Source organism: Entelurus aequoreus, linkage group LG05 (assembly GCF_033978785.1).
Source record: "Entelurus aequoreus isolate RoL-2023_Sb linkage group LG05, RoL_Eaeq_v1.1, whole genome shotgun sequence".
NCBI classification, from domain to species: Eukaryota; Metazoa; Chordata; class Actinopteri; order Syngnathiformes; family Syngnathidae; genus Entelurus; species Entelurus aequoreus.
The window spans coordinates 5,035,930-5,049,453 of record NC_084735.1 but is presented as its reverse complement, the minus strand read 5'-3'; the positions used below and the strand labels follow the sequence as shown (position 1 = coordinate 5,049,453).

Sequence of the window (13,524 nt, the reverse complement as noted above, 5' to 3'; positions counted from 1 at the left end):
GGACTGTATCCCTGCAGACTGTATTGATCTATAATGTATATATTGTGTTTTTTATGTTGATTTCATTTTTTTTTTTTTTTTTAAATATTATTTTTTTTAATTCTTGTGCGGCCCGGTACCAATCGGTCCGCGGTTGCGGACCACTGGTTTAACCGATGTTTATGTTAAAAGCAGCCATGGGGGCAGGACCAACGGACGTACCCCCCCCCCGGGTCTGGACCCTCTGGTAGGCTTGGGCAGTCCTGGGAATTAGCTACCAGGCTAACGAAACATTGTGAGTGGCAAGTAAACAAAAACATTTGTATCCACGTCTTATCTTAGAAGTGCTCATTGTGTTGCTGAACATTTTGTAAAAACTGTAAGGAGCCAGTCTTTTGAACGAGTCTTTTAAAGAACTGGCTCCCTTCAAAGAGCCATGATGTCATCCCTATGACAGCCATGATGTCATCTGTATGACAAATGTCTCAGCTCAAATCCACAATGTTAAAAATGGCCGTAAACAGTAAACCACATGCTTTTATTGTGAAAATAATGAAAAATTGCGCGATGCATTTTTTATGTTCTGCTTTTATTTATTTTATTTAGCAGCTGTTAAGGCTCATTGGTACGAGCTCACTCCTGATTTGTCCAGTCAAAGGTTGTACAAATATTCACAAACACAGGCAGATACTAGCATTCGCAGTGGTTAGCGCTCGTGTGCCTCGCGGTGACAAGGTCCCGGGTTTGATTCCCAGGCTAGGGGATTTTCTGATTGGCAACACTAAAATTGGTCCTCATTTGTTTTACAGTAAAGTCCCGGCAGTACTTTACTGTAAATGATATCGTTTTATTTGTAAACAAGTTAACGATAGATCACTTTTTTTCCTCGCGTAAACAAAAAGAGTTTAAAAGGAACAAGTTGAACATCAACATACCGACACACCGTGACCCGCTGCCCGTACTTTACTGTCAATTGTGCAGATGTTTTATTTTTTTGTGATTAAAGAATTGAAAAATGATCAACAGAGTTGACATAAATACATTCATCCAAGTGAATCACTATGTCTGTTTCAGTCACTATGTTATTTAGTCACTACAGTAATTGTGTTCGCATCCACAGGAACCACATGGGTTAGCCTACTCTATACAGTATTTACAACCTTACTAGTGTTCGCATCCACAGGAACAACATGGGTTAGCCTACTCTATACAGTATTTACAACCTTACTAGTGTTCACTGCACAGCCACACATGGTTCATCTAGTTATTGACATTATTTACACATTACTTTGTCTGTTTCAGTCACTATGTTATTTAGTCACTACAGTAATTGTGTTCGCATCCACAGGAACAACATGGGTTAGCCTACTCTATACAGTATTTACAACCTTACTAGTGTTCACTTCACAGCCACAGATGGTTCATCTAGTTATTGACGTTATTTACACGTTACTTTGTCTGTTTCAGTCACTATGTTATTTAGTCACTACAGTAATTGTGTTCGCATCCACAGGAACCACATGGGTTAGTCTACTCTATACAGTATTTACAACCTTACTAGTGTTCACTTCACAGCCACAGATGGTTCATCTAGTTATTGACATTATTTACACATGACTTGGTCTGTTTCAGTCACTATGTTATTTAGTCACTGCAGTAATTGTGTTCACATCCACAGGAACCACATGGGTGAGCCTACTCTATACAGTATTTACAACCTTACTAGTGTTCACTTCACAGCCACAGATGGTTCATCTAGTTATTGACATTATTTACACATTACTATGTCTGTTTCAGTCACTATGTTATTTAGTCACTACAGTAATTGTGTTCGCATCCACAGGAACAACATGGGTTAGCCTACTCTATACAGTATTTACAACCTTACTAGTGTTCGCATCCACAGGAACCACATGGGTTAGCCTACTCTATACAGTATTTACAACTTTACTAGTGTTCACATCCACAGGAACCACATGGGTTAGCCTACTCTATACAGTATTTACAACCTTACTAGTGTTCACTTCACAGCCACAGATGGTTCATCTAGTTATTGACATTATTTACACATTACTATGTCTGTTTCAGTCACTATGTTATTTAGTCACTACAGTAATTGTGTTCGCATCCACAGGAACCACATGGGTGAGCCTACTCTATACAGTATTTACAACCTTACTAGTGTTCACTTCACAGCCACAGATGGTGCATCTAGTTATTGACGTTATTTACACGTTACTTTGTCTGTTTCAGTCACTATGTTATTTAGTCACTACAGTAATTGTGTTCGCATCCACAGGAACCACATGGGTTAGTCTACTCTATACAGTATTTACAACCTTACTAGTGTTCGCATCCACAGGAACCACATGGGTTAGCCTACTCTATACAGTATTTACAACTTTACTAGTGTTCACATCCACAGGAACCACATGGGTTAGCCTACTCTATACAGTATTTACAACCTTACTAGTGTTCACTTCACAGCCACAGATGGTTCATCTAGTTATTGACATTATTTACACATTACTTTGTCTGTTTCAGTCACTATGTTATTTAGTCACTACAGTAATTGTGTTCGCATCCACAGGAACCACATGGGTTAGCCTACTCTATACAGTATTGACAACCTTACTAGTGTCCGCATCCACAGGAACCACATGGGTTAGCCTACTCTATACAGTATTTACAACCTTACTAGTGTTTGCACCCACAGGAACCACATGGGTTAGCCTACTCTATACAGTATTTACAACCTTACTAGTGTTCGCATCCACAGGAACAACATGGGTTAGCCTACTCTATACAGTATTTACAACCTTACTAGTGTTCGCATCCACAGGAACCACATGGGTTAGCCTACTCTATACAGTATTTACAACCTTACTAGTGTTCGCATCCACAGGAACCACATGGGTTAGTCTACTCTATACACAAAAAAACCATATTGGTAACACGCTGCTTGCCGTGGTCTAGGCTGGACTTACCCACGCGAGTCTTGTCCCAGTCCACAGAGAAGGCCTCCACCAGCTTCTCCAGGAAGCTCCTCACCAGCCTGAAGTTGGAGCGGCCGATGCTCCACGAGCCATCCACCAGGACCACCAAGTCTGCGCTGCTGGCCGTCCTGCACGTGAAGCCTTGCTGGGCTGCACACACACACACACACACACACACACACACACACACACACACACACACACACACACACACACACACACACACACACACACACACACACACACACACACACACACACACACACACACACACACACACACACACACACACGGGGGTCATCTTGGAGCTCAACAAGTCCACCTGAGGGCCGTCAGGTGTCACATGCATCCATGCTAGGCTAACAGGCGGGGTCAAAGGTCAGCTGCTTGTGATTCGTCACGCCATTTGTGGAATCTTCTAGAACAACTTTGACACGACGCAGCTTGTTTCATTGCAGACGCCTGACGCCACCTTCCTCCCTGGAATGTTCTTTCAGCTTCTTGGAGCCGCACGCCCACTCTGGACCTGGACCTGGACCTGGACCTGGACCTGGACCAATGTCCCCATGAAGACCACCAGGACCTCACATCAGCACACAACTGAGGAACAAAGTACGAGTAGAAGGTTCTGGAAGTAGAACGTGCAGGAACATGCGTGCAGCAGCAGGTGAGTCACCTCAAGAACACTGCACTACTCAACATGTGTGGACTAGATGGCGTCCTAGAAACACACCCGTGTAGACTAGATGGCGTCCTATAAACACCTGTGTAGACAAGATGGTGTCTTATAAACACACCTGTCTCGACAAGATGGTAGCCTATAAACACACCTGTGTAGACAAGATGGTGTCCTATAAACACACCTGTCTCGACAAGATACTAGCCTATAAACACACCTGTGTAGACAAGATGGTAGCCTATAAACACACCTGTCTCGACAAGATACTAGCCTATAAACACACCTGTGTACACAAGATGGTAGCCTATAAACACACCTGTGTAGACAAGATGGCGTCCTAGAAACACACCCGTGTAGACAAGATGGTGTCCTATAAACACACCTGTGTAGACAAGATGGTAGCCTATAAACACACCTGTGTAGACAAGATGGCGTCCTAGAAACACACCCGTGTAGACAAGATGGTGTCCTATAAACACACCTGTCTCGACAAGATACTAGCCTATAAACACACCTGTGTAGACAAGATGGTAGCCTATAAACACACCTGTCTCGACAAGATACTAGCCTATAAACACACCTGTGTAGACAAGATGGTAGCCTATAAACACACCTGTGTAGACAAGATGGCGTCCTAGAAACACACCCGTGTAGACAAGATGGTGTCCTATAAACACACCTGTGTAGACAAGATGGTAGCCTATAAACACACCTGTGTAGACAAGATGGCGTCCTAGAAACACACCCGTGTAGACAAGATGGTGTCCTATAAACACACCTGTGTAGGCAAGCTGGTGTCCTATAAACACACCTGTGTAGGCAAGATGGTGTCCTATAAACTAAGAAGTGTAGACAAGATGGTGTCCTATAAACTAAGACAAGTAGACAAGATGGTGTCCTATAAACAAAGCAGTGTAGACAAGATGGTGTCCTATAAACTAAGAAGTGTAGACAAGCTGGTGTCCTATAAACAAAGCAGTGTAGACAAGATGGTGTCCTATAAACTAAGGATTGTAGACAAGATGGTGTCCTATAAACTAAGAATTGTAGCCAAGATGGTGTCCTATAAACTAAGAAGTGTAGAAAGATGGTGTCCTGTAAACTAAGAAGTGTAGACAAGATGGTGTCCTATAAACTAAGAATTGTAGCCAAGATGGTGTCCTATAAACTAAGAAGTGTAGACAAGATGGTGTCCTATAAACAAAGCAGTGTAGACAAGATGGTGTCCTATAAACTAAGAATTGTAGACAACATGGTGTCCTATAAACTAAGAATTGTAGCCAAGATGGTGTCCTATAAACTAAGAAGTGTAGACAAGATGGTGTCCTATAAACTAAGAAGTGTAGACAAGATGGTGTCCTATAAACTAAGAATTGTAGCCAAGATGGTGTCCTATAAACTAAGAAGTGTAGACAAGATGGTGTCCTATAAACTAAGGCAAGTAGACAAGATGGTGTCCTATAAACTAAGAAGTGTAGACAAGATGGTGTCCTATAAACTAAGGAGTGTAGACAAGATGGTGTCCTATAAACTAAGACGTGTAGACAAGATGGTGTCCTATAAACTAAGACAAGTAGACAAGATGGTGTCCTATAAACTAAGAAGTGTAGATAAGATGGTGTCCTATAAACTAAGAAGTGTAGACAAGATGGTGTCCTATAAACTAAGACAAGTAGACAAGATGGTGTCCTATAAACTAAGAAGTGTAGACAAGATGGTGTCCTATAAACTAAGACAAGTAGACAAGATGGTGTCCTATAAACTAAGAATTATAGACAAGATGGTGTCCTATAAACTAAGAAGTGTAGACAAGATGGTGTCCTATAAACAAAGTCAAGTAGACAAGATGGTGTCCTATAAACTAAGAAGTGTCGACAAGATGGTGTCCTATAAACTAAGACGTGTAGAAAAGATGGTGTCCTATAAACACACCTGTGTAGACAAGATGGTGTCCTATAAACTAAGAAGTGTAGACAAGATGGTGTCCTATAAACTAAGAAGTGTAGAAAGATGGTGTCCTATAAACTAAGACGTGTAGACAAGATGGTGTCCTATAAACTAAGGAGTGTAGACAAGATGGTGTCATATAAACTAAGAAGTGTAGACAAGATGGTGTCCTATAAACTAAGAATTGTAGCCAAGAAGGTGTCCTATAAACTAAGAAGTGTAGACAAGATGGTGTCCTATAAACTAAGACAAGTAGACAAGATGGTGTCCTATAAACTAAGAAGTGTAGACAAGATGGTGTCCTATAAACTAAGACAAGTAGACAAGATGGTGTCCTATAAACTAAGACAAGTAGACAAGATGGTGTCCTATAAACTAAGACAAGTAGACAAGATGGTGTCCTATAAACTAAGACGTGTAGACAAGATGGTGTCCTATAAACTAAGAAGTGTAGACAAGATGGTGTCCTATAAACTAAGACAAGTAGACAAGATGGTGTCCTATAAACAAAGACAAGTAGCCAAGATGGTGTCCTATAAACTAAGAAGTGTAGACAAGATGGTGTCCTATAAACTAAGAAGTGTAGACAAGATGGTGTCCTATAAACTAAGAAGTGTAGACAAGATGGTGTCCTATAAACTAAGAATTGTACCCAAGTTGGTGTCCTATAAACTAAGAAGTGTAGAAAAGATGGTGTCCTATAAACTAAGAAGTGTAGACAAGATGGTGTCCTATAAACTAAGAATTGTAGCCAAGATGGTGTCCTATAAACTAAGAAGTGTAGACAAGTCGGTGTCCTATAAAATAAGAGGTGTAGACAAGATGGTGTCCTATAAACTAAGAAGTGTAGACAAGATGGTGTCCTATAAACTAAGCAGTGTAGACAAGATGGTGTCCTATAAACTAAGAAGTGTAGACAAGATGGTGTCCTATAAACTAAGAAGTGTAGACAAGATGGTGTCCTATAAATACACCTGTGTAGACAAGATGGTGTCCTATAAACTAAGAAGTGTAGACAAGATGGTGTCCTATAAACTAAGCAGTGTAGACAAGATGGTGTCCTATAAACTAAGAAGTGTAGACAAGATGGTGTCCTATAAACTAAGAATTGTAGCCAAGATGGTGTCCTATAAACTAAGAAGTGTAGACAAGTCGGTGTCCTATAAAATAAGAGGTGTAGACAAGATGGTGTCCTATAAACTAAGAAGTGTAGACAAGATGGTGTCCTATAAACTAAGCAGTGTAGACAAGATGGTGTCCTATAAACTAAGAAGTGTAGACAAGATGGTGTCCTATAAACTAAGAAGTGTAGACAAGATGGTGTCCTATAAATACACCTGTGTAGACAAGATGGTGTCCTATAAACTAAGAAGTGTAGACAAGATGGTGTCCTATAAACTAAGCAGTGTAGACAAGATGGTGTCCTATAAACTAAGAAGTGTAGACAAGATGGTGTCCTATAAATACACCTGTGTAGACAAGATGGTGTCCTATAAACTAAGCAGTGTAGACAAGATGGTGTCCTATAAACTAAGAAGTGTAGACAAGATGGTGTCCTATAAACTAAGACAAGTAGACAAGATGGTGTCCTATAAACTAAGACGTGTAGACAAGATGGTGTCCTATAAACTAAGACAAGTAGACAAGATGGTGTCCTATAAACTAAGACGTGTAGACAAGATGGTGTCCTATAAACTAAGAAGTGTAGACAAGATGGTGTCCTATAAACTAAGACAAGTAGACAAGATGGCGTCCTATAAACTAAGAAGTGTAGACAAGATGGTGTCCTATAAACTAAGACAAGTAGACAAGATGGCGTCCTATAAACTAAGACGTGTAGACAAGATGGTGTCCTATAAACTAAGAAGTGTAGACAAGATGGTGTCCTATAAACTAAGACAAGTAGACAAGATGGCGTCCTATAAACTAAGAAGTGTAGACAAGATGGTGTCCAATGAGCAGAGTGCGTGAAGACGTTGAAGCTGCGATCAATGGCGTTAGGGGCGGGGCTATCATACCCTCAGAGATGTGGTTAAAGGCGTTAGGGGCGGGGCTATCATACCCTCAGAGATGTGGTTAAAGGCTTTAGGGGCGGGGCTATCATACCCTCAGAGATGTGGTCGATGGCGTTAGGGGCGGGGCTATCATACCCTCAGAGATGTGGTCGATGGCGTTAGGGGCGGGGCTATCATACCCTCAGAGATGTGGTCGATGGCGTTGGGGGCGGGGCTATCATACCCTCAGAGATGTGGTCGATGGCGTTAGGGGCGGGGCTATAATACCCTCAGAGATGTGGTTAAAGGCGTTAGAGGCGGGGCTATCATACCCTCAGAGATGTGGTCGATGGCGTTGGGGGCGGGGCTATCTTACCCTCAGAGATGTGGTCGATGGCGTTGGCGCTGCCATCATGTCCACTCTGGGCCTGCAGCGTCTGTGGTCCTGAAAGCACAAAGACGTTGTTAGCTCCGCCCCCTGGCTGAGGCCCCGCCCCGTCGCACCTTGGTGCTTGGCGAGCAGAGGTTTGCTCCTCAGCGCCCCCCTCAGGGCAAAGATCTGGAAGGCGTAGTCGGCGGCGGGGTCAAAGTCTGCGAGGAGCAGCTGGCCGTCCTCTTTGGGCACGTCCACCTGCGTCTCCCTGCCACCTGCGCACACACGTGCACGTGCTCAGGCCACGCCGGGTGTGTCACGTGCGCGACAAGGTGTGTCGGCGTACCTGGCTGAGTGCTGTAGACCACCGTGTAGCCGTCGAACGCACCTCGGGGTTCCTTCCAGGACACCAGCAGCTCACCTGGACTCACCACCTTGCTCCGGAACCTTCTGGGAGTCGACACTGCGGCCACAAGGACGCACCTGTGGTCACCTGTGGTCACCTGTGATCACCTGTGGTCACCTGTGATCACCTGTGGTCACCTGTGATCACCTGTGGTCACCTGTGATTACCTGTGATCACCTGTGGTCACCTGTGGTCCCCTGTGATCACCTGTGATTACCTGTGATCACCTGTGGTCACCTGTGATTACCTGTGATCACACCTGTGATCACCTGTGGTCCCCTGTGATTACCTGTGATTACCTGTGATCACACCTGTGATCACCTGTGGTCCCCTGTGATCACCTGTGATCACCTGTGGTCACCTGTGATCACCTGTGGTCACCTGTGGTCACCTGTGATCACCTGTGGTCACCTGTGATTACCTGTGATCACACCTGTGATCACCTGTGGTCCCCTGTGATCACCTGTGATTACCTGTGATCACCTGTGGTTACCTGTGGTCACACCTGTGGTCACCTGTGGTCACACCTGTGATCACCTGTGGTCACACCTGTGGTCACACCTGTGATCACCTGTGGTCACACCTGTGATCACCTGTGGTCACCTGTAATCACCTGTGCTCACCTGTGCTCACCTGTAATCACCTGTGCTCACCTGTGGTCACCTGTGATCACCTGTGGTCACCTGTGGTCACCTGTGCTCACCTGTGGTCACCTGTGCTCACCTGTAATCACCTGTGATCACCTGTGGTCACCTGTGATCACCTGTGGTCACCTGTGATTACCTGTGATCACCTGTGGTCACCTGTGATTACCTGTGATCACACCTGTGATCACCTGTGGTCCCCTGTGATCACCTGTGATTACCTGTGATCACCTGTGGTTACCTGTGGTCACACCTGTGGTCACCTGTGGTCACACCTGTGATCACCTGTGGTCACACCTGTGATCACATGTGGTCACCTGTAATCACCTGTGCTCACCTGTGCTCACCTGTAATCACCTGTGCTCACCTGTGGTCACCTGTGATCACCTGTGGTCACCTGTGGTCACCTGTGCTCACCTGTGGTCACCTGTGCTCACCTGTAATCACCTGTGATCACCTGTGGTCCCCTGTGATCACCTGTGATTACCTGTGATCACCTGTGGTCACCTGTGATTACCTGTGATCACACCTGTGATCACCTGTGGTCCTCTGTGATTACCTGTGATCACCTGTGATCACCTGTGGTCACCTGTGATTACCTGTGATCACCTGTGGTCACCTGTGATTACCTGTGATCACACCTGTGATCACCTGTGGTCCCCTGTGATCACCTGTGATTACCTGTGATCACCTGTGGTTACCTGTGGTCACACCTGTGGTCACACCTGTGATCACCTGTGGTCACACCTGTGATCACCTGTGGTCACACCTGTGATCACCTGTGGTCACCTGTAATCACCTGTGCTCACCTGTGCTCACCTGTAATCACCTGTGCTCACCTGTGGTCACCTGTGATCACCTGTGGTCACCTGTGGTCACCTGTGCTCACCTGTGGTCACCTGTGCTCACCTGTAATCACCTGTGATCACCTGTGATCACCTGTGGTCACCTGTGATCACCTGTGGTTACCTGTGCTCACCTGTGGTCACCTGTGCTCACCTGTAATCACCTGTGCTCACCTGTGGTCACCTGGTCATGCATTACTGGAGCGCTCACCTTGGCCCCCCGCAGGGTGGGGGTGCAGCCAGACCACCAGGAAGCCCGCCAGTAACCACCTGACCACCGGGGCGGCGGCATGTCGTGCGTGTGACGTCATTCTGCGGACGGACAACAACTGCTCTTGGCGCCAAAAACAAAGCACGCTGAGGCGTGACGTACCCGGGGAAGCTTACCTGGCGCGGCGGGCGGGAGGCGCGTGTGCAGGTGAGGTGGCACGTGCCAGTGGGGAGACGTGCACAAGCTGTGCGCGCGCGTCGGAGGTCCACGCCGCTCTAGAGGCGTCTGCTCCTGGCGCGTCCTCCTCGTGCCGGCACCAGCACGCAGCTGCGCCTGACAGAGCAGGAAGTCTTTTCAAAATAAGAGCGTGACTTCACCATCAGAGCAAATGAACACGTTGAAAAAGCATTCCAATGATTAGTGTTATTATTATTTGGCTATGTGTGACGTCACCACACCTCCATCAACATCATCATCATCACATTTCAGAACTGACACCCCATGCTTCTTTTATTTTGAAGGCCGGATAGCATCACTTCCTGTCTTAGTGTCTTGTAGTTTCACATACTTTTACCTTTCAGTCAGTTGGGACTTGCAGCACCTAGACGGCCTCGGGGGGCTCATTCCTGCACCTGAAGGGGCGGAGCCTAACGCTCCCCAGGGGGCATGTTGGCACCTGCACCTGAGGAGACTCCACCAGACTTTCAAGGACTAGATGTCACTCTCAAAGACTAGATGTCACTTTCAAAGACTAGATGTCACTCTCAAAGACTAGATGTCACTTTCAAAGACTAGATGTCACTTTCAAAGACTAGATGTCACTTTCAAAGACTAGATGTCACTCTCAAAGACTAGATGTCACTCTCAAAGACTAGATGTCACTTTCAAAGACTAGATGTCACTTTCAAAGACTAGATGTCACTTTCAAAGACTAGATGTCACTTTCAAAGACTAGATGTCACTTTCAAAGACTAGATGTCACTCTCAAAGACTAGATGTCACTTTCAAAGACTAGATGTCACTCTCAAAGACTAGATGTCACTTTCAAAGACTAGATGTCACTCTCAAAGACTAGATGTCACTCTCAAAGACTAGATGTCACTTTCAAAGACTAGATGTCACTCTCAAAGACTAGATGTCACTCTCAAAGACTAGATGTCACTCTCAAAGACTAGATGTCACTTTCAAAGACTAGATGTCACTTTCAAAGACTAGATGTCACTCTCAAAGACTAGATGTCACTCTCAAAGACTAGATGTCACTTTCAAAGACTAGATGTCACTCTCAAAGACTAGATGTCACTCTCAAAGACTAGATGTCACTCTCAAAGACTAGATGTCACTCTCAAAGACTAGATGTCACTCTCAAAGACTAGATGTCACTCTCAAAGACTAGATGTCACTCTCAAAGACTAGATGTCACTCTCAAAGACTAGATGTCACTTTCAAAGACTAGATGTCACTCTCAAAGACTAGATGTCACTCTCAAAGACTAGATGTCACTCTCAAAGACTAGATGTCACTCTCAAAGACTAGATGTCACTTTCAAAGACTAGATGTCACTCTCAAAGACTAGATGTCACTTTCAAAGACTAGATGTCACTCTCAAAGACTAGATGTCACTTTCAAAGACTAGATGTCACTTTCAAAGACTAGATGTCACTCTCAAAGACTAGATGTCACTTTCAAAGACTAGATGTCACTCTCAAAGACTAGATGTCACTTTCAAAGACTAAATGTCACTCTCAAAGACTAGATGTCACTTTCAAAGACTAGATGTCACTTTCAAAGACTAGATGTCACTCTCAAAGACTAGATGTCACTTTCAAAGACTAGATGTCACTCTCAAAGACTAGATGTCACTTTCAAAGACTAGATGTCACTTTCAAAGACTAGATGTCACTCTCAAAGACTAGATGTCACTTTCAAAGACTAGATGTCACTCTCAAAGACTAGATGTCACTCTCAAAGACTAGATGTCACTCTCAAAGACTAGATGTCACTTTCAAAGACTAGATGTCACTCTCAAAGACTAGATGTCACTCTCAAAGACTAGATGTCACTTTCAAAGAGTAGATGTCACTTTCAAAGACTAGATGTCACTCTCAAAGACTAGATGTCACTTTCAAAGACTAGATGTCACTCTCAAAGACTAGATGTCACTTTCAAAGACTAGATGTCACTCTCAAAGACTAGATGTCACTTTCAAAGACTAGATGTCACTTTCAAAGACTAGATGTCACTTTCAAAGACTAAATGTCACTTTCAAAGACTAGATGTCACTCTCAAAGACTAGATGTCACTTTCAAAGACTAGATGTCACTCTCAAAGACTAGATGTCACTCTCAAAGACTAGATGTCACTTTCAAAGACTAGATGTCACTTTCAAAGACTAGATGTCACTCTCAAAGACTAGATGTCACTTTCAAAGACTAGATGTCACTCTCAAAGACTAGATGTCACTTTCAAAGACTAGATGTCACTCTCAAAGACTAGATGTCACTCTCAAAGACTAGATGTCACTTTCAAAGAGTAGATGTCACTTTCAAAGACTAGATGTCACTTTCAAAGACTAGATGTCACTCTCAAAGACTAGATGTCACTTTCAAAGACTAGATGTCACTCTCAAAGACTAGATGTCACTTTCAAAGACTAGATGTCACTCTCAAAGACTAGATGTCACTTTCAAAGACTAGATGTCACTCTCAAAGACTAGATATCACTTTCAAAGACTAGATGTCACTCTCAAAGACTAGATGTCACTTTCAAAGACTAGATGTCACTCTCAAAGACTAGATGTCACTTTCAAAGACTAGATGTCACTCTCAAAGACTAGATGTCACTTTCAAAGACTAGATGTCACTCTCAAAGACTAGATGTCACTTTCAAAGACTAGATGTCACTCTCAAAGACTAGATGTCACTTTCAAAGACTAGATGTCACTTTCAAAGACTAGATGTCACTTTCAAAGACTAGATGTCACTCTCAAAGACTAGATGTCACTTTCAAAGACTAGATGTCACTCTCAAAGACTAGATGTCACTTTCAAAGACTAGATGTCACTTTCAAAGACTAGATGTCACTCTCAAAGACTAGATGTCACTCTCAAAGACTAGATGTCACTTTCAAAGAGTAGATGTCACTTTCAAAGACTAGATGTCACTTTCAAAGACTAGATGTCACTCTCAAAGACTATATGTCACTTTCAAAGACTAGATGTCACTCTCAAAGACTAGATGTCACTTTCAAAGACTAGATGTCACTTTCAAAGACTAGATGTCACTTTCAAAGACTAGATGTCACTTTCAAAGACTAGATGTCACTCTCAAAGACTAGATGTCACTCTCAAAGACTAGATGTCACTTTCAAAGACTAGATGTCACTCTCAAAGACTAGATGTCACTTTCAAAGACTAGATGTCACTTTCAAAGACTAGATGTCACTCTCAAAG

General features: G+C 43.7%; 1 protein-coding gene across 3 annotated transcripts in view; it reads right to left on the bottom strand.

Annotated features, from left to right (window-relative positions):
* LOC133650050 (collagen alpha-1(XIV) chain-like) overlaps positions 1-10,382 on the bottom strand; it is a 38,880-nt gene extending 28,498 nt beyond the window's left edge. For 2 of the 3 annotated variants that reach the window (XM_062046830.1, XM_062046831.1), the window contains exons 1-6: positions 10,251-10,382; positions 10,075-10,175; positions 8,315-8,431; positions 8,100-8,243; positions 7,972-8,040; positions 2,967-3,125 (exon numbers count right to left, since the gene is read on the bottom strand). In XM_062046830.1, coding sequence (XP_061902814.1) covers positions 2,967-3,125; positions 7,972-8,040; positions 8,100-8,243; positions 8,315-8,431; positions 10,075-10,174 — 589 coding nt within the window. In that variant the 5' untranslated portion in view covers position 10,175; positions 10,251-10,382. Of the gene's footprint in view, positions 1-2,966; positions 3,126-3,339; positions 3,586-7,971; positions 8,041-8,099; positions 8,244-8,314; positions 8,432-10,074; positions 10,176-10,250 lie in introns of those variants that run through there. The other variant, XM_062046832.1, reaches the window with a different exon arrangement.
* Positions 10,383-13,524: the final 3,142 nt, after the last annotated feature.